At 35.7% G+C, this 21893-nt stretch overlaps 1 protein-coding gene across 16 annotated transcripts in view; it reads left to right on the forward strand.

Annotated features, from left to right (window-relative positions):
- SLC4A7 (solute carrier family 4 member 7) overlaps window positions 1–21893 on the forward strand; it is a 95496-nt gene that overhangs the window by 50764 nt on the left and 22839 nt on the right. For 5 of the 16 annotated variants that reach the window (XM_086850989.1, XM_086850993.1, XM_086850972.1 and 2 more), the window contains exons 6-14: window positions 1907–2095; window positions 4811–5179; window positions 10416–10531; window positions 11995–12152; window positions 14085–14172; window positions 15708–15854; window positions 17215–17318; window positions 18702–18876; window positions 21269–21402. In XM_086850989.1, coding sequence (XP_086707115.1) covers window positions 1907–2095; window positions 4811–5179; window positions 10416–10531; window positions 11995–12152; window positions 14085–14172; window positions 15708–15854; window positions 17215–17318; window positions 18702–18876; window positions 21269–21402 — 1480 coding nt within the window. Of the gene's footprint in view, window positions 1–198; window positions 353–1906; window positions 2096–4810; window positions 5180–10415; window positions 10532–11994; window positions 12153–14084; window positions 14173–15707; window positions 15855–17214; window positions 17319–18701; window positions 18877–21268; window positions 21403–21893 lie in introns of those variants that run through there. The other 11 variants (XM_086851013.1, XM_086851045.1, XM_086851001.1 and 8 more) reach the window with 5 other exon arrangements.

Genomic DNA, 21893 nt, shown 5'->3' on the forward strand with positions numbered 1-21893 from the left:
ACTGTGTTGAAGAAACAGGTATGTGCATGCTTGCTGCACTTTTCTTGATCTGTTTGAGAGGAGCTGGTCCTGCAAACTTCACTTACAAAAAGGGATGCTGGATGAGCAGTAGCTCCTTAGTATGCATTCTAGGGTGAGGCCCAGAACTTGCCTTTATGTTCTAATCCCTTAACGTGTTCTCTGTCTTTGTTTCTACAGATGAATTGTAAATATCTGCCAGAACATTTTAGGAGTTATTTGTGCACTTTAGTACCATAATTATTAATCATATTTTGGCTGATGTTAACTTGATGCCATTAGTGCAGTTGGTTGTTGCACATCTTTTCACCTATTTTTTTCACCTTTATGAGAGGTGAGCAGAAATAAATCTTGTACATGTTATTTGACCTACTGTGTTGAGTGTCCTCACTAATCACATGGTCATTTTGGATACTATACAGGCAACTTTGAAGACTTTCATATATATATATATATATATATATATATATATATATATATATATATCTATCTTTATAAAAATATATAGATACATGCACATATATATACATTATATATGTCTGCTTGCTCTAAATGTCTTTGAATTAGTTCTACATAATTTTCCTGGTATTTCTTGTTACAGGTAACACACAGTGGAATGCCTTCTCAGGAATCATATTAGACTTAGGGTTGACCAACATGTGCATGAAGGACAAGGTGTTTTGGCCTTAAGCTTTGGCAGTACTTGACATGTTTTCTTGTTTTGAAATCCTTGAAATTCACTCAAGAAATTGGTATACCCTTCCTATTTTCCTGACTTACTGAGCAAGAGTGTTCAATACATCATTTGTAAATGTAATGTTTGGAGTTTTAATTTTATCTTTAGTAATTGAATTTAGCTATAATCTTAATACATATGGAAAGTATTTGCTTAATTCCATGTAGCCAGCATTTTATTTAGAACTAGGATGCCTTAAGAGATGCTGTGAATTTGTTTCAAGTTAATTTGAGGTGCCATTGTGCAGCATGTGGGTTAGCAGTGCTTGGTATACAAATGTGTTGTCATGTTTCCAGGAGCCAGGAATATGCAGTAGGTAATATTGTTTCTTACTCAGGAAAGAGGGTGGCAGGTTTCCTTTTGAGAACCTGTAATAAGTGGCTGTGTGTTACCAGTGATTTCGGAAAGAAGCTGCATTGTACTGGCAGACACTTCGCTGCCTGTTGTTTTGTTAATAAGGACAGAGCCCTATCCTAAGCCCAAATATTTCTCATTGTGAGAAGTTCTATGCAATTTCAGTTGAACAATGCAGTTAAGTCTCAATACAGTAGCTGAAAATGGGAAAATATATTTAAAAATTTGTCACATAGGTTTGTGTGCTTTATGCAGGTTGAGGTCTTTCATAAATTTATTTTATTTTTGTAATTATTTTAAAAAAATGGACACCTAAGAAACCACAGTAGATATTTTCACTGATACATAGACTTTCTTGCCTGGTGTGGGCATACTGGTGAGATGCCCTTTTGAAACTTGATGTTTGACAGATGAGTGGTTAGTTTTAGATGATACACCTATATTTTGATATTTTGTTTTATACTTCCTCTTCTAAAGCATGTGAATCACCTGAAGTTCAGTAGAGAGTCTCAGGAAATAAAGTAATTTATTTCTTGAAATGATGCTACTAATAAATACTCTCTCTTGGATCTCCATGTTGTGCTTTTCTTATTTTCACATTTACTTCTTTAGTGACATCTTTGAAAATTTCCTGTGGATTCTTGAAGATGGTTTTGCTAAAGAGAAAACTTTTCTTTTAAATAGATTTTGATTTTCTTTTATTATTTGATGTAACTACAGTGCTTGAGTGAGGTGAAAGAGAGATTTGATAGCTGCTTATGTAATTTTCTTCTTTCTTCTTTTGTTATTATTATGTAGATATGGTTTTGGACAGCATGATTGCCTCTGGCCAGCTGGATGAATCCATAAGAGAGAATGTGAGAGAGGCTCTTCTAAAGAGGCACCATCATCAAAATGAGAAAAAATTCAGCAGTCGGATTCCTCTAGTTCGGTCTTTCGCAGATATAGGCAAGAAACATTCTGACCCTCTCTTGCTTGAACGAAATGGTGAGATAAGTTGTAGCATCCAGTTCATACTAACCTGGTAAATGATGTTATCACTGGGAGATGAAGGAAAGGTCAGCTGATAATAACAGATAAGTGTTTCCTTCCTGATGAGCAAAGGACTAACAATAAGAGAGTGTGTGATGTGTAGCTGTGGATGATATTTTTTAATTTACTCAAATATTCTACGCCTGCCTGTATACCATAGCATGCATTATTATTTTGAAGTATAGTAGTAGACCTATATTGATCCTAATGTTTCTAGTATATGCTTAAATAAAATGTGCAATGTCTGAGGAATTTCAGCATCGTGACATAACTTATACATGTGTCAGATGTATCCTACTTGCTTTTACATTCTTTGCACAAGAGGTTCAGTGATCATGAGTCCAGTGATGCTGACAATTACTGTGTTTTAACCCAGTGTTTTATGTTCATTTGACAAAAAGTTTGCTATGCCAATGGTGAAGGTAGTACTGTTAGCTAGGACACGGTTTTTATCTGGTTTTGTAGAGAATGGTCTAAGGGGAACAAAAATCCCAAAGCCAAGAAAGGTATTAGCAATTTTCTTAGAAGCTGCGCCATATCCTTTTTGAAACAGTTCCTGAAAATTTATTCTAGACATCCAGTCCCAAATCCCAAGTAGCAATATGTACTACACAGCAGCTTACTTGTATTCTTGTGTTTTTATGGGACCTCTGTTTTCATCTCTGTTCTTTGTTTTCTTTTGCCTTGCATTAACTAAGACACATAGAATTCAAATGAAATTTTTTCCTCTGGTGTAAACTTAGTTCTGATTTCATGAATCAGTCCTTGAGTGGAACTTCCTTTTTTGTCTCAAAAGATGCTTCATTGCTTAGAATATGTTTCACTTAGTTAAGTGTTTGTTAGGAGCTACATACACTGGAGTATTTTCCAGTGAATGCCTGAGCTTGCTGATAGTTTTCATTAGCCAGTGAATATATGGTATATGCTTTATTATTTCTAATAGTTTCACATTTATTTTTTCAAGAATGAAAATGTAGCTAATTTATCTAAGAGCATAATATCTTCTGTAACTCCTGACTTTCATGTTTTGCTCAGCAAACATGAAAATTTCACACACACAGAGTTGGTTTTGCCCATCCTTGAGCACCTGTATCCCCAGGTATAATTCTGTGAATTTGAGATCACTTTCTTGTCAGTTACCTTTCATGTAACACTTCCATTTTTAAGTGCATTTTATTCTTAATATTCTTTCTACAAGAGATTATAGGATATATGCTGAAACAAGAGACCAGTATAATATGATGAATATATGTCAGCATATACTGATTCACTTTTCTCTTTATTATCCTTTGGTAACCCTCTAATAAGCTGGTTAACCAAACATGTACATGTGCATATTAGTTCTTTGGCTCCTTGGGGGTGTGTGTGTGTTAAAACATCTCATGTTGATGATTTATCACCGGTATACTTATGGAGGTTAGTTATTACTTTAGTGATTATTATAGGCAAAATCAACCAAGTCTGCTGTATTTATCCTATTTTCTTTACTGCTCTGCAGTTTTGAAGTTTTAATAGTTGAGTTTTGAGGCTTTCAAATTGGGTTTGTATCTGTAGGACCCACTCTTTCATTGTCTGGGGGGAGGGGAGCGTACATGACCTTGCCTAGGCATGATTTCTGTACCTCCTTCTTGTTAATTATTTTGGGGTTGTTGAACTTACTGGTCTCTGTAGTGCTTGGTATAAATGTGAGAATAAATGTGCCTAGTTTGCTGTTTCCTTGCTTCATGGCATGGTACATGAAATGGGCATGTTTTGGATTTCAGGGATTGTAGGAGAAGTCCTCAGTAATGTTTTCAAGGTCGTCCCAGAAAAAGTGTTTGTGGCAAATGGGAGAAGCAGTATCACTAAACATTTTAATGGAAGCACTAGTTATGAGCATAAACAGTCTTTCTTCCTGCTTATGGAAGAACTGAAATCCATTACAAACTTCAGTCTGAAGGAACCATCACAAGACTTCCTCTTCATATGAAATTAGTGGGACATGAAGCTAGAGCAACTAAAGGGATTTTGGAAAAATGTTTGGTTTTAGGCATATGGGGCTACTGGTAAGTCACAGCAAAAGAGTATGGAGAAGGGGTTGTGTACCTCATTTTTGTGCCCTCTTCAAAAATATACATTAGACTACAGCCTGGGAAAATTCTCCGTACAACATGACTTTTATTGGAAGACAGTTGCATTTAACACATCTAGATATGTTTGGTCATAATCACTTTTTAAAAATTAATAATTCTTTGTATATAACAGAGAGTTAACTGAAGCCTTGTAATGTTTTGGTTGCTAATGTTTTTTTTTTTTAGTTTATTTTTTGGATGGATTAACAGTAGCTGCTGTGCAATTTGGAATAAGGAATTCTAGAAAAATTGAAGAGTCAGTTTCAAGAGATAAAATTTGTTTTGCTAACAAATCTTACTGTGACTTAAGATAATATCTTCTCCCTCAGATCTTGAGCATTCTAATTAGTACTCTTCAGTAATTTCTGACTTTCCTAATGTCTGATATAGATTTGCTCTTACTTGCATGAGTGTGACACTTTGGCCCGTACAGCTTGCAATTTACTATGTAAATTGTTAATGCATATTTGTATCTGTGTGGGTTTTGTTTGTTTTGTTATAATTTAATATAATATATCCCTTTTGTAAGCCTCATGGTGTTCCATTTGTTTTATCTCAGGGGAAGGCCTTTCAGCCTCCCGCCACTCTTTGCGAACAGGTCTCTCTGCCTCAAATCTTTCCCTGAGAGGAGACAGCCGTTTGTCGGTTCTTCTCAGTTACCTTCTTCCTTCTTCAAGAGCTGGGACCCCGGCAGCCTCAAGGTGTACAACCCCTGTAACCACCCCTCAAAACACACCACCCTCCAGCCCTACCTGCAGGCTCCCGCCAGCCACAAGTGCCCAGCCAAGCCCGCTTCAGGGCAAGGAATTGCTGGTGTCACCTGCCAGTGATGATATTCCTTCAGTAGTAATCCACCCACCTGAGGAGGACTTAGAAGTGCAGGAAAGCCAGCAAAAGAAGACAGAGGAAAATATTGGCAAAACACCAGGCAACTATTGAAATTTAAGCTGTCCATGTGTGATGCTCTCTGCATCTGGATCACTTGCATTGCGATGTTTTTGGCACAAAGAAATATGATAACTATTACTTCTGCCTGCATGTTTATTTCTTCTCAGTTGTGGTTGTCTTCTTGTTTGGCATTTTTAACTTTTTAGCTTTTAACTAAAGCAAGCAAAAATTCTTTAATTAACATTCATTTGTGTAATTAAAAGGAATATGGTTTTAAAATCTAATACATAAGCAAAATGTCAAAAATGGTGGCCTTTTCCTTTCACTCACCTACAGTAAAGCACGTTTTGCTTTGGTTTTCTCAGTGGTTGAGTTAATGTTTTAAAACAGTGTTCGATATCCTGAGGTAGGTACAGCTGAAACTATGGAAAAAGTATTAGGTGCAGCTCAAACTATGGTAAAAGCATTAGAGGTGAATATGAAAAGAATTAGGAAGGATATAATTATCAGTGGCATTCATAGTTTATTTGTATCATGAAGCCTTCAAGTAGTTTTATTTTTGCTTTTGTGCTTTTTAAAACCATGACTGTTAAAACCAGCAGTAGTTAACTGATGAAATTGTCAGGTTCAGTTCACCTGCAGCTGTTTCTGGATAGTTCTCTATCAGTTCACTGCTTTAGCAGCAGGCAGTCCATTAGTGTTTTGTTGTGTTTGGTATTCAAAATTTGAGACAGTAGTTAGGAGCTGGTAATTGTAGGCCAGAGCTCAGCAATTTATTATTTTGTTATCTGCAAAGGTATTCTTCTTTATGTATAAAAAGGTACGTAGGTATATAATAAGTTGAAAATTAGAACTTTCCATCCTTTCTTGAAACATTTCTAGTAAAAGTTTCATAACTTGCGGATTCTGCATATGTACTGTTACACTTGCTTTACTTTCGCAAAATTATCACTATTTAGAAACTTCACAATTCTTTTTGGCATGTTGTGTTTTTAAGGGGGGGGTGGGGTGGGAATCTTTCTTTTTAGTCTTCAGGACTTTCTTCCTAAAAGTTGTTGGCAAAATCTAGCTTGTAGGTTTGACTGCCTTAGGCCTTTGTGTTGGGAGAGTGGGAGGCCGATCTCCCTCAGTTCTTCCATCATTTGAGGCTTTGCTTGGTTTCTTCCTCACCTGTTTAATAAATGAGAGCACACTGTTACATATAGCAGTGAAAACAGGCTGACGGAGAAGAAGCTGTGGTTATCTGCCTTTTCACACTGGCAGCCTATGTCATAGTTTCTTTCCTTCAGTTCAAGTATAGAGGCCTCATCATTACTTAAATTCAGAAAAGCAAACACAAATGTCTTTTTCTGACTTCCTTATAGGAAATAAAGAGAATTCACATGGTGATAATTCTGTCACAGGTCATCTTCCAAATGTGCTTAGAAATCAGAAATAAAATAATAGCTGTAATTATTTTTCCAGTTCTCATTTCTCTGGCAGGAATGACAGCATGCCAGACACAAGACCTTTAGAATCCAGGAGAAGGCAAATAAATGAAGCTCAAGTACATGATGCTATTATTATCATCACTAATAAGGCTTTCTACTAGAATCTCCAGGTCATGTTCAAATTGCTCTTGTTTCTCAATGAGATGTGACTCACAGAGAAAAAAATCTGAAAGGGATGATTTCCCAGTTAATCCATACGTCTTTCCAGAGAATGATAAACAACAACAATGAAGATATTTTTATTTTCTGGGGTTTCCCCCACCTTTTTTAGTTCAAGAAATCATCTTACTGCAGAAAGACACGTTTTTTCCTTAGAATTGCTTTTGAAGACCTTCTCAGACTATGAGTTCAGAGCTGCAACTGCACCAGTCTGTCTTGGAAGACAAGAGTCAAAAGAAAACCCTGACAAGGAAGCCAACTTCCTGGTATTAATTAAGGGAAAAAAAAATATCTTCCTGGTTCATTCTACTATAGGTTATGGTCTGTATCACCTCTCCAGTAATTAGAATCTTGCAAGCTGAATACATTTTACGCATCTGTATGATTGAATTTGGTTTGCTTCCTGTGAGCGTGAGAAACTATGTTAATTTTCTAATAGGTGGCTTTTTTCTGTTTACATTCCTCTGTCATTTGCCTTGTGTTATTCAGACTTTCATTTTTTTAGTTTTCATAAATAGCTGGAAGGTTACTGAACTTAATGTGAGTTACTGTAAAAGGAGTGGAAAGAGACACACCTTTGGTCTACCACTTAATTTTAATCAGCCATTCATCAGTTCATAGTAAGTCAACCAGACAAAGGCTTCTCTTAATAATGTTTTTAAATTTTGTTATCAGTTGAAGAGCAGTGTTTGTTTTCCCATCTTTGAACTGTTGAATAATGAATTCCATAGGAAGGGCTGGGAAGTGAGCTGTGTCACAGCTAAAAATTAACACTAGAAGTCTGCTTTAAGAAGTCTTTTGGTCCACTGATAAATGCTCTTTAAAACTGAGCAAAATAACATTTACAGCAGCTTTCCTCTTAAAATAATAATTAAAAAAAGTTTGCATATTTGCTCTCAAGTAGTAATTTGAAAATTTTTTGCATTAGGGCTGCATTGGAATTTAGTTTTAAAAACTGATTTTAATTTTCTCAAATACAAATAATGGTGAACTTCATATTTAGAAGGTTTGTATTACATAATTTTGCCTTTCTAAATAAATTATTTTGGAATAGTCATGCTTAGGTGTTGAACTCATATATTACTCATCTTTTTGTATTAAACAGATGTGAGACAAATGTATGTATTCTTCATGCTTCCTTTTTTCTGTAGAATATGTTGATTAGATTTTTGTGATCACAGTATTAAGTGTAGTTTGCTAGAGAAAGCACATGATCTTCAGTGAGGGTGTAGTTATAAGGACCTTAACTTGAGCTTATGAGGTTTTATTCCAAATTACTCAAGACTCACTGTACTGTCTTTGGAGTGTTTTGGAGGAGACAGGTTGTCCATCTGTGTAACTAACCATGAGGAAGAGGACTGTGTTTTTAATGATCCCCTTGGTATCTTGGTAACAATGAGTTTCTCTGTCTTAAAATCTGAAAGGTGCTACTAGGTAGTTGTCCTTGAGTTTGAATCTGCTCAACTGGAGAAGAGAGGGAAATAAGTCCTTTTATTAGTGTGAGAGCGAAATAGAAGTGTTTCACTAATAAAGAAGATAATTCTTTTGTTCAGAGTTTCTCTATAAATATCAGATTGATGGATATGTGTGATGAAATGCAGTCTCATCTAGAAATGCTTGCTCAGGTCTGAAAACCTGTGAGCAGTATTGCCTTGTGAGAGCAGCAGTCTGTCCAACTTCAGGGCCAACAGAAAGGAAAACTATTCACACATGGTTTAGGATCAGACACATATTCCTGTGTCAGTGCCAAAATTTGTGAGCCTTAACTGTGACTGATTGGAGAAATTTTGAAGGCAAACCTTTTAGAAGAATCAGTATCATTTAGTACTGAAATAGTAAATATTTCTGCTAATACACAGAATCCTTATTCTGTCCTTCTCCTTGGTTGTCTCTCCACTTTTTGTTCTAGTCTCTGTTTGCTCTTGCTCACAGTGCTTTTCCAGAAAGTGCAAGATGATGCATTATGGCTCATCTTTCATCAGTTACAAACATTTAAAGTTACCTGTAATGCTACAGAGAAGAGGAAGAAGTGAGGAAGTGTATATGTCTAAACTTTTATATTATGCTGCTCTTCTGCAACAACTGTTTAATATTTCTTTCTAGTTCTACAAACATCAAGTCCTAAGCAGTTAAATACTTTGATCAGCTGATTTTGTAGGTGGTTGATGGTATGATTCTTGCTAATAACACACAAATCTTGGAGCAGAAGAATAGAATGTGTTTTTTGTTGTTGGTTTTTTTTTTTTTCTTGTTGCTGTGTTAGCTCATTACTTGTGCATGTTAGGATTTATGAAGGAAATGACAGCCTATTAACTTGATTTGATTTTTGCTTCAGGAAAAACTACCCATACCACTTACATCCCTTATGAACTGTAAGAATTAAAATTAGTGGTAATGGCTTGGACCTGCATGTTTTTGTTGATATGATGACTTTTTGAAAGAGTTTTTTGGAAACAAATATGGGGATGAAATGATGTGAATTCAATCATCATTTGAAATGCTAAAAAAATGTCAAAATTGAGAAATTATAAACATGGGAGTATGCAAGTAGTTATGTGGCAGTAGTTATGATAGAACAATAGCCCAAAAACAGCCAGAGAGGGCTTCATTTATATCTTGACTAGAGAGATGCTTGACCTAAATACAAAATTTCTCTATGTAATACAATGTTTAGACTTCAGTCTTTATCTAGATGTGGTTTTGATGGCATGTGAAAGCATGTTCTGCCACCACAGCTGAAAGGTCTGGTGTAGACAGGCAAGAAGGCCAAAATCCACTTCTGGTGCATGTTAAACTGAACAAGTAAAAGCTCTGTAATTCAAAAACTGGGATTTGGGCTTGGTTATGCATGCCTAGACCAGCTTTTAAATATTTATTGGGTAGAGAGAACCATGATGCAACATGGGATTCAGTGTGTATGAACGCTTGGGTTACTTGCCTTCTGCACCCTTTACTGAACCTGCAATTCAGTGCTGCTGGCAGCGTAGCAAGATAGGTAACAGTTTTATTTTGGTGTGAGTGTTAGAGGGAAGCTGTTTGTTGAACTTGAAGTACTTTTTGTGTGCCTCTTCAGATCAAGTGTATATTCCATATAGTAACACATGGTTGGATGAATAGTGTGAGCTTTGGCTTGTTGATGGAAAGCATGGTTTGCAAGCTATCCTTCGTGTAGCACACTACTTACTTTTACCAGCTTAAGTTAACTTAGTTGACTACATTCCTTGTAGTTGTAGCCTGAGGCTTGCTGACACTTTTTACAGTTGCAGTAACTGCTACACAGCAGTCTAGAGGTGTTTGCATTTGGTGACTTCTTAGTATGGTGAAGATGCTGTATACTAACTACTGAAATGCCAGCAGTTATTTTTTCTGTGATTAAAGTAGCCAGTGTTTTCTGGTGACTGTTCTGCAAATGGCCATCATTTGGGGCAATACTTAATTTTTTTAATTATGTCATTTTTTGACAACACAGTGACTTGTTAATGTTGCATTTTTGATACTAATGTAGGGCACTTACTGAATAACGTGCACTTTTGCGTCAAGCAAGCTGCCACATTGAGTTTTGGTAGTGTTGCACAATCAGTTCATTTCCTGCACCGTTTTGAACTTATCTCCTCTGTTTTAATTTAGGGCTATTGGCATCTCCACAGTCAGCACCTGGAAATTTAGACACCGGGAAAAGTGGAGATGTTAAAGGTACTGGGACAGGAGGAAGCAGAGAAAACAGCACTGTTGATTTTAGTAAGGTAGGTAACATTAAATAACTTAGTGTTTAGCATCAATTAACTATGTAACAAAACTGTGCTGGTTGTAACTTCCCCGCTAGTTACAACTAAAACATGTGTACCAGGGTACAGGTGAAGTAGGTACTGAGAGATAACTTGTGTCACAATGTGATCTAGGCTAAATGTGTCACATTTGTGTGTGAAATTCTTGAGAACTGTTTGATGATCTTGTCAATATTTTGGTAACGTAAGAGTGCAGCTGCTGTACTTGCTCATGCAGATGAGATCTTTTCACTAGATATATTTTTATATATATATATTCACTATATTTCTGCTATTAAGGGTTTTATGAAAGCAGTTTTTTACATTGTGTTGTAACTTCTTTTTCTAGAACTTTCTGTTGGTTCCTTTTTTTTTTTTGTGAAGAGGGTTTTTAAGAAGGATTTGCTTTATATGTATAAAGAGTTTCTTTTACAAAAGTTGTTGTACATCTTAATCATTAGGAACGTATAATACCACTTTCTGAAAGAAACCTTGTATAAAAAAAATCTAATGTAAGTCTCTTATATTTCTTTCATAATCTAAATTTGTTGGGCAAGTTCCATTGTGGCTGTTACTATTAAGTTCAGCCAGAAGTGTAATCTATATTGTGAAACACCGTAAGAACATTGTTTTGCCAAGTTAAGTAATTTTGTTTAAGGAAAGCTAACTTACGCTGTAGTTCTGATCTAACCATGGCAGGTGGCATATATTCCTGCTCCTCTGTCACAGTTTTTATATTTTTGCTTGGCCTGTCCTTGTGTACACCTGCCTTGTCTCCTGTTGGACAGGAGTCAGCCTCCTGGCACTGTAGTTGTGGCACACTTGGTGTGGGACTCAAGAGGCCATCTGTAAGTTCTCTAGCTAGCAATGTCACTGGTGCTTGTGTGTGTGTGTATGTGAACACAGAGTTCATGTGCTGTACCATTTTCTAATGCACTTCCGTAATTATGTACAGAAATGAAGGTGAAGATTTTCAGCCGTCAAATTCTTTATGAATGAAAAGATAAATATACAAATTATTTTTCAAAATTATGACGTACTTGAAATACGCATCTGTGAAATAACTTACTGCATTCTAGAAACCATGTGTAATTACATGAACTCTCCTTACTTAATTGTGCATAGATTTTGTTAATTTGTGTCTTATCCTGGAATGTTTGTCATGATAATATTAGAAAGGTGATTATACAGTATGGAGTCTTCTAGAATATACTGGGTGTTAGTAATTCTAACTTATAGAAAATAGTTTATTATTATTTGGCTGGCTGGCTGACATTTTCTAAATGTGTTTGTCTTTTCTGTATTGTGGGATATTTAATTTGCGTTTTAATTTTTCTTTGTAGTATAAATGTCTAGTAAATTTTGATAAACATAATTATATTATAGAATTTCTGCTAAGAAATGTAAGGGAATAAACACTTGTTTCATCTTTGTATAAATAGGTTGATATGAACTTCATGAGGAAAATTCCTTCAGGAGCAGAAGCATCAAATGTGTTAGTGGGAGAAGTAGATTTTTTAGAAAGACCTATTATTGCTTTTGTGAGGCTCTCCCCTGCTGTGCTTCTCTCGGGTCTCACAGAGGTTCCGGTTCCTACACGGTAAATAAATGCCTGGAAGGTCTGGCTTTACTTATGCAATAAGATAATGACATTTAAGATCTCAAATAGCTGCAAATTTTTATATATATTGTATTAAGCTCAAAAAATGTAGAGCTTTGTTTAACATTATGTTAGTTATTTGCTGCAAAATTTGAAGGAGTGAGATTGGTCACAATAGTCTCTGAATGCATAATATATATTTATATCTATGTATATCTGTATACACACACACGCATATATACATCTATATACACGTAAAGATGATGTCTTAAGCAAGTGCAGGAGTTTAAACTGATACCTGATTTGGAGTAAAAGCAATGAATCTTCCAAGTTTATGTTGACATTTTAAAGATGGTCATGAAGATAGTTGTAGTTCCCTTCGGTGTGACACAGCTTGTCAGTGGGGAAGAGCACACTAAGTCTGAAGGTCTGTCTAATGAGAACATCTGCTCTTTCTGTACAAATGCTCTGCATATGGATGACTTAGGTGGTAGAAAACCAATTTTTTTTGTATGTCTAAATCTACATGATTGACATTGGAGTAGTCAATCTGCAGCTGGAAGCAGTTTTCAGTCTGCAATATGCTATCCAACCTGGTGCAGTCACCCCTGCTCCCCAAAACCCAAGGATCTCACCTGTATGCTGTGGGTATGTTTACCACAGACGTTCAAAATATTAAATTACAGGTCTTATGATGAAGGTAGAAGGTAATTTCAGCAGTCATCATGGATGACACTTCATTTTCTGTACACATTGTTGTATTGGGCTGTTCTGTGGTGTTTGGCATTTGTATATTTACATTTTTTCGGTGGATTTTTAATGTTTTAAAATTATGAAAGTGTTTATCTTTGTGATTTTCAGCTTATGCACTCTCTTGAAGGGCAAAAATTTGAGAATTTTCATAGAGTAGTTGACAGGAGCGCTCATAATGTTTGCTGGGAAATTCCAAAATTTCTGCATACGGATTACTACATTACTGTAGCTAAAATTATTCTGTCCTAAGTTTTTCAGAATGCTGTAGACTTGCAGATCTGGAATAGGATACTTGGATTCTGAAGATGCACTCTCAGTTTCGGTTAGGGTAGTAAACTTGGAAAGGAGACAAGTGAGCTTTTTGTACTTTTTGGGTTGAAAGAAGATGCTACTTTTTCAGACGTGTTGTGCTTGGGAATATAATTTTCATGGGATATAGGAAAAAGGTTGTGAAACAAATTACTGAGGTTTACTCTTTGATTTGTATCCTTTTGAATTTATAAGATGCTATTCCTGTTAAAGGTTTTGGTAAGCTTTATATTAGGCACTGTTACTGTTACTGCTAACATGTGCTGTGATCCAACCCCCAGACTGGATCAGCTTCCTAGAATGTCACTTGCTTTTTTAGGTGCACAAATACCCAAGTTCCCTTCTTTTCCACTGACACAAGAGCAGGATATGACTATATGAGCATGCCCAGTGTATTGCAAGAAGTACAGTAGGTGCATCCTCTGTGTGCCATGCCCAGTCCCAGCAGGTGAGGGCATTTAACTCCCATGAAAAGGTGATCATCAGGGAGCCTAGGACAGGTCATAGAGCTCCTAGGCTGCCACTTAAGGGATCTTTGCTACTGGGAATGTCAGAAAGGCTTGGAATCCAGAGGAAATATGCATTGGGCTCTAGTATGTGAATTTCTACAATGTTTAAGGCATTATAAGAAGTTGATAAATTAGGCTTAATTAAGAGGATATATGATATATGAGTAATTTTGGCTTAGGATTTGAGATCCTTCCAGTAGTGATTTTAAGCTGAATCTTTTCACAGTGTTGCAGCACTCTTTGAAGATCTGCAGTGGTGAAAATGGTAGTTTTACTTCACCACTGAATTTTTTTAAACATTAATTTGAAAGACTCCCTCTGAGTGTATGCAGATGAGTCAGCCATATTACTTTCTCCACAGGTTTTTGTTTTTGTTGCTGGGTCCAGCAGGAAAAGCTCCGCAGTACCATGAAATTGGACGATCAATAGCAACACTTATGACAGATGATGTGAGTGATCTGTTTTAAATTCTTGTAGTTAAAGTCTAGAATGATGTATTTAGCAATTCTAGTAAACGATTTGGAGTAGTAGGTTAAAGAAAAAACCCACGAACTAGTTAAATGAAAAACTGTAAACTTAATTATTTTTTGTGTTACTGAAGTAAATAACAGTAAATTAACTTCCCTCCTTGTCTGTCTTGAAGAAATCCTAAATGTATTTGTGGGGAAAAATTTGCTTTGATATATAGATTTCATTTTTGTGTAAAATTGGTTAACAGAACTATTAAATAGAATTGTATTTAGTGTGAGTTACTGTATGTCAGAAAGGACAGGTGCAGCTGTGCAAGTGCTCAGGACACAAAGTTTTAAAAATGTATGCAATTGAGTCATCATAGATTTTGTTTTTAATCTAAGCAAGGTCAAATAAATAAAAATAGAATTTTAATAGTGTTTTAAAGTCATATACTTATAGCCCTATTGGTTTTGAAGACCACAGGAGGGGAACAGGACTTATTAAAGAGTGTTGCCATCTTACTGAGCAAAATTAGGATGTTTTAATTTTGACTTCACATTGAGCGCCACCTACTGAATTGCTGAAAATTTTTAAGGTTATCTAGCTGAAGTGCAAGTACTTTTAACTCTAGAACAATTTGGAGTTTGGTAATGTAAACTAGAAATTCGTCATTTTGCAATTGGTAACAAGTCTGTGAATTTAGTTTTTGATCAGTGTGAGAACTGAATATTAAAAGCCTGAGTTGCAGCTTCTGATCTTTTTTAGATAGTCTGATCTGATTTTTAGGACTACTTTAGATCACTGAAATGGAAAAAAATAATTTGATAGTTTAAAAAGACCTGAGTAGACTTCAGAGATCTATTTTAAGATTAGAAGATTTAATGATGAGATTTAATGGTATTTGGAGAAAAACAGTTCAGGTTTCAAATGTACAGAACAATTTAGGATCATCTTCTGCAAGCAGTTTTTTATAGCAAAATAGCATTTATTATCTCTCTGTGTATGAAATGCATCTTGGAGTTCATGTTCTAGAAGTCTATAAAACAGTATCAGATTTTTTAGTAGGATTACTTTCATGTGGTTTTTAAGTTGCCTTCTAAACTTAATTAAGGTAGATGTATAAAAATGCATTCTTAATAAAAACTTGTGGTTTGGTTTGAAGCTTATTTGAAGTATTTTTTATTATGATTTAGCACAGCTTAATTGTACAGTGGCTGTAGGGAAGAATTATTCAGACAATTGTACATGTCCTGAATATTGAAGATTAACTTTGCATTTAATTTTAGAAATCAACTCTATTCGTTTTGAGTTTGAAGATAAAACTTCCATGTTTTATGGTCTGTAGGAATGTGCATACCAATAGTTTTTAATTTAGAAGTATGTAAGTAAAGTAAAAGCCAAACTTTTGAAGACCTACAAAATATTTTCCGTGCCTTTTTAAAAATAATGAAGTGTAATCATTTTATAATGATCAAGTTCCTCTTTCAGGAAAATACAATAAAAATTCATGTTGAGTGCTTTCTTCTTCTAGGTTTTCCATGATGTTGCCTATAAAGCAAAAGACCGAAATGATTTGTTATCAGGAATTGATGAGTTTTTAGACCAAGTAACAGTCCTGCCTCCAGGAGAGTGGGATCCATCTATACGAATTGAGCCACCAAAAAGTGTTCCTTCCCAGGTAAAAGGGAAAAAAGGTCCAGTCTGTCTTTGTAGTGAGGGGATCTAAACTGAACATAGGATTTGAGCAGCTGAGTACAGAAAGACAATCACTGCCCTCATCCTGCTGGCCCCACTCCAAGATACCTTTGGCCTTTCTGGCCACCTGGCCACACTTCTGGCTCCCATCCAGGTGGCTGTAAAGCATCAGGAAAGTCTCCACATCCATTTTGCAAGAAAAAGCGAATTGTCCATTAAGTTAGAAAAAAATTAAAAACAAAAAAAGAAATGAACAAGGGGGAAAAAAGTGTTAATCAGTTCTCTGGTATGCTGTTAATTTTATTTACAATATTTACTTTTGAAATACTGAAATGAGTTGATGTGAGAACGAGGAAGAAGTGATGAGAAATCGCACTTGAGTACCTGTTACCAAATTTTATTACTAGTCTAGCAATAATCAGCAAGAATATTTTATGTATTCAAGAACTTCTTTTTGCACGCAGCATTGATTGCAATTTTGTGTAGAATATACTGTTCACAGAATGTTTATGAAATAGATAAAAATCGATGATATTGCTCAGTTGTGATGATGCATGCTTAGAGTGAGAGCTAAGGAAAGTGGGTCCTTAGAGAGGCTTTCTTCCTCTCCTCCCTCTTTTCAATTTACAGGAATTTGGGCCTTCAGGATCAAAAGAAGGGGAGAGACCAGTGCTTTTGATTCAGAAGGCTGACACTGGTGTTGAGTCCAGTGGTGGTTTGGCAGAGTGGGTGGAATAGAATGGGGTAACAGCAGTGCAGTTTATTCATGAATAGCCTGAGGTTACCATGTAACTTGTTTCCAAAATAAGCAGGGAGCAGGGTTTTTTGGAAGGCAGGCTCAGCTGAAAAATTTATGAGGAGCTGGTAAGCAGCTTTCTCGGCAGGGGAATTACTGTTCATTTATATTTCAACTAAATACTGTGTGTATCATAAAGAGGTCAGTTTCTGATACATGTTAAACATTTCTGCTCTGGAAATGGTTGAAGAAAAAAGTATCTGAAGATTTGTGTCTCATGGTTGAGCCTCTACTGTGGGTTGAAAATCTAGGCTTTGTTTCATTGTGTTTCAGGAATCTATTTCTTGTAGATACAGGGAAGATTAATACTGTTGTGCAAGGTACTAATAAGGTCTTCCGGGTGGTGTTTTACAGTTCTAGTAATCTGTATTCAACAAAAGATTAGTTTGGAAAATGGAAGACTGCTGATGAGCTGGGAATATGAAAAAGGGTGTGGAAAGCATAGAATTTCTGCACGCTGTCTTTGAATTACACTTTTTTTGTGTAAAGGCAGTCTCACAGTATTTATTTTCCTTTTTCCTCCCCCACCCCCCCATCTTCTCTGTAGGAGAAAAGGAAGGCACCTAAATTTCCAAATGGATCTACTCCTACAGGAGAGGCTCTTAAAGAAGAAGGCCATCATGCTGGACCTGAACTTCAGAGAACTGGAAGGTGTGTTCACTTCCCTAAATGCTAGCTTCCATAAAGAAATAAAAGTGATAAATCTTCATCTTAATGATTGACATTTAAACATTAAAAATCATGGTACAAGTGTCAGAGCGCATCCTTTGTCCTTTTCAAGTGTTGGATTCTTGCCTGTAAGTGCCAATCTGCTTAAAGTATTTTCAAGCCTCTGGCAATGTTTCTCAACACATTTGTGAAGGATTTCACATAAGATGCTGCCTAATTTAACTAACTGACTTTTAAGAGTTGGATTTTAAATTTTAATCTTCAGGAGCATGCAATTATCATAATTACAGCAGGAATATGCAATTTTCAGTGTTGGGCTAGGTACTAAGAAATCCCATTAATGCAAATCTGTTTTATTAAGTGTATATGAAATGGAACAATAAGAAATAAAAAGTGGCAAAATGTAGTTTGGTACTGGTTAGCTTTGGGTTTTGGTCAAGTTTCTTCTAGAGATAAAATAAAATTGGAGTGTATGTACTGTGTTGTTATCCCCAGAAAGATAAACTTCCAAATCAATACATCTTTTTCATTCATTTGAGAGAAAGACTTTACAACATTTGTGCTAATTTTTACCATTGTGGCTTTGCTATAATTGCTTTTTACTGTTATTGTAGACAGAACGTGGAGCTGAAAAGTTTGTTTCTGCTCACAGAATTATCTGTAGATAAGACTTTTCCTTAGGAGTGTTCGGGGATTTTTTAATAATTAAAAATAAAATTAGTTTTTCTAAATGCAAATTGATATTTAGTATTTTGAAATATTTTAAGATTTTTTAAAATTGCTTTTTAAATTCTTGGTAATAACTTACCCAGTTGAACTAACTTAGCTATATTTGGTTGTATACTTACATTTACAGAATATCTGTCTACTCCAGATAAGAGCACTGTTAAAAATTACAGACCTAAATTTATTTATTGACATAATCATGTGTATGTAGAGAATTCAAATAAAAAGCTAAAACTATATGTTGGAATACTAATATTGAAATGTCTCAATGCAGTGATCTTGGTTGAGGTTTAGCATATTTCTCTGTTCCATTGTTTTGAATATTATAAAACAGATTTGACTTAAAATATTGTTCAGGTAAAATTGTTTGCAGAGTTACTTTTTCAGTATCTAGCCCATATATTAAAAAGAACTTAACTTATAAAAATATGGGTAACCTGCTTGATTATGTTGGGAATACTGCTGAATTGGAATAGATAAGATTCTCATTTACATTTTTAATTGTTATGCTTTAATCTGGATTATGAAATAGCTAATTTGTGCCGGCAATAGGCACTGGCAGTCATGCGTAGCCCATAGTTTTAAACTAGCTAGAATCCTTTAGTGTACAGTTTGACGAGTTTCATCTCACCTATTTAGGCTTTTTGGTGGTTTGATACTTGACATCCAAAGGAAAGCACCTTTTTTCTTGAGTGACTTCAAGGATGCATTAAGCCTGCAGTGCCTGGCCTCGATTCTTTTCCTATACTGTGCCTGTATGTCTCCTGTAATCACTTTTGGAGGGCTCCTGGGAGAAGCTACACAAGGCAGAATAGTGAGTACAAAGAATGGTAGTGGCCAGGCTTTTAGACCTTCAGAGGCAAGTCACTGTGTGCATTTGTCTCATTTATTTATACTTGTATTTGAAGAATTTACCCACAGCACTTGATTAGCCTGCCCCAAAGCAGATCTTCCCCAAAAGGTAATTGCTATGGAAAATGTGGGGAACCTATGTGAACAGGAAAAGATGCACAGGGGAGGTAAAAAATGTTTATCCTGCCTTATTGGATGAATGGCTTCATGAATTGAGAAAAGGTTTGCATTGCCTTCTTTTTGGCTGCTTAAGAGTAATGAATAGCAGTAAAGGTGCACCATCCCACTAGGCCTACTTTAGGCAAAGTCAGAGGCTCAAGGTGGATAGCCAAGAACATGTACTGGCCTTGAGTAGTAGGCCTACGAGGATGATAATACCTGCAGTGTGTGGCCAGCAGTCCATTTATGAAAATGACAGGATATGTTTATGCTTGCACTAATACTTAAGTTGCTCACAGTAAAAGAGTGTCTGAGGTTTATCAGCAGAAAATACTCTTCATTGTAAATGACTCAAATGTAAACCATACACATACAAAATTTTGGTAGTGTTGTGTTGGGCAGTAGGTAATACCAGCACCTTCTTCACCAGAATATCATTGCACTTCACTTTCTTGAAATGGGGAAAAATTAACATCATCAGTGTTAGTAATTTAATGTCAATTGACTTACAAGTAAACTAGTTTGAAGTGTATTTTCTGTTTTTAAATCTTACCACAATGAAACAAGGCTCTGTCCTTTTGTGGGAGGGAAGGATGTATTCGGATACGTCCTTTACAAATGCTAAGATTCTGTTGAAATTTATAGTGTTAAAAAATTCTGCTTGATACTTAATGAAACTTTTAAGCTTGTACTATATTAAAATCTAGTTACCTGTTTTATCTCTTTCAATTATTGCTGTTGACTCAGATATTTGCTTATTGATGTAGCTCTTCAAGCTGATAGAAAATACAGAAATCAATTATGTCTTTTCTGTGTGCTGGTTTTGCCACTGTAAATGTAGGAACAATTGCTAAAATGACAATATGAATTTTGAATGTACAACATGCATAATAATGAAAGTACCCTCATTTCAAGGCTTGATTCTCAAACACCTTCTTTCTTTTAGCTATCTGGAATTGTTTGCGGGTTTGTTCCTGCCTTCAGATACTTGGTGTGCATCACTGAACAAAACATTTAGTTACTGCACACACATGTTCAAGCACAGTAGCTGACATTGTAAGGTACACAGTTTGTCTTTGAAACCTTCCCTCGCATTCTCAGAGGCCATCACCTCCACAGTGCTCCTGTCCCTGCCACCCTGACTGAGAGCCCCAAGGTTAATGCATTGACTAACCAAAAACACTAATTCAAAGGTAATAGAACAAGAGACTGGAATGATGTATTTTTTTCCTAATGTTATGAACAAAGGACTCATTTTCATTTTTAATAGCCCCAGTTCAGGAAATAATTTTGACCATTTTCAGATGCTTTCCTGAATTGGAGCTCAAGTTTGCATAATTCTGTTTTCTTAGGCTTGCATAATTTCAAAATAGCAAGTGCTTAAAAGTTCCACCAGGAACACTGTAATTCCATTAGAGGAATCTGTAATCCATGACTTTTCATAGTGGTAGGTGGTGCAATTAATTATTTTCATATATTTTGGTATTTAAAATCCTGGCCTCTTTTTTGAGGTGCATTGTAACTGGTTATTTTTGGCAGAAAATATTGTAGGAAAACATTTAATTCAAGAACTGAAGTAGCTACCTTAATTCCTTGAAAAGAAATGCATTACCAGGTGGGACATTGGTTTACTGTTCATCTATTTTTGGTGTCATGTATACATAAACCAGTATTCTTCAGTAATTTCCCCTGCACCTTGCTTGTCAGTTTGGTTATTTTATTTTTTTTTGTAATGCTTGGTTGACTGATGCAGATTTGATACGGTACACTTGTAGGTATGTTGCAATATAAATATCTATTTTCTTTACAGAGACCATTAATTCTTTCTGTAAACAACATGTTGAGTAACTATTTTCTTTTTTGTTTGTTTTTTGTCTTTGTTTTTTTAAAAAAAAATGTGTAATTGTTGGTATGCTTTTCCTCCAGAGCTAGCAGGACTAGTAACTTGTTCTCATGGTTTTGGATGGCTTTATGTTTCTCAGGGGTGAAGTTTTCAAAATCTTGTCTATGGTATTGTTACTGCAAAACTGTGTTAAGTTACGCTTGTCTCAAATGTGGATATTAATTGCAATGTGTTTACATCTCGTCTTGTTTCTAAGTTAATGCGTCTTAAAGCTGTATTTACAAAGATTTCATGCTAAATGCTAACCTGAAAGGCAGCAAAGTTACAGCAGTTTCTTTTTCCCCCCAAACAGAGTGCAATAGAGTCTCTCTTTGGAGCCTCATTAACTGGGATTGCCTATTCTCTCTTTGCTGGGCAACCTCTTACTATCTTGGGAAGCACCGGACCAGTTCTAGTATTTGAAAAAATATTATTTAAATTTTGCAGGTAAGTGATATTTATATTGGCTTGATGCACTTTTTAACATTCCAGCCTGTTACAGTAGCTGTAATTGAAAGCAGACGTGCAGTAAATGTGTATGTCCATGAAGGTAAATACAGTGGCAAGAGATTGAGAAATTGATACAGTTTGGTAAAACTGTGAGGCACTGGCAAACCTGAATGAGAAAATCAGGAAGAAAATAGGAAGTGGCAAGGACTTAAATAAAAGTTATATTCTGACTATGTGAAGTTGTTGGCTTTACTAATGCAGGGGTAAGCAGAGATCAATCTGCCCTCTAGGAGAAACCATCTGGGTAGTTTGGGAGAGATCCATCCCCATGATGCTTCCCAAGCTAGGTAGTTGCACTGTCAGTCTTAGAAACACCTTGCAGTGTTGCTTTGCTTTGGTAGGAGATGAGACAAAGAAAATTTTCTGCTTCTGTCAGAGCTAATATCAAGCATGAGGAAAATGCTGAATACCTATAAAGCTTGGCCTCA

The sequence above is a fragment of the Cyanistes caeruleus genome, chromosome 1, assembly GCF_971803275.1.
Source record: "Cyanistes caeruleus chromosome 1, bCyaCae1.hap1.1, whole genome shotgun sequence".
NCBI lineage: Eukaryota > Metazoa > Chordata > Aves > Passeriformes > Paridae > Cyanistes > Cyanistes caeruleus.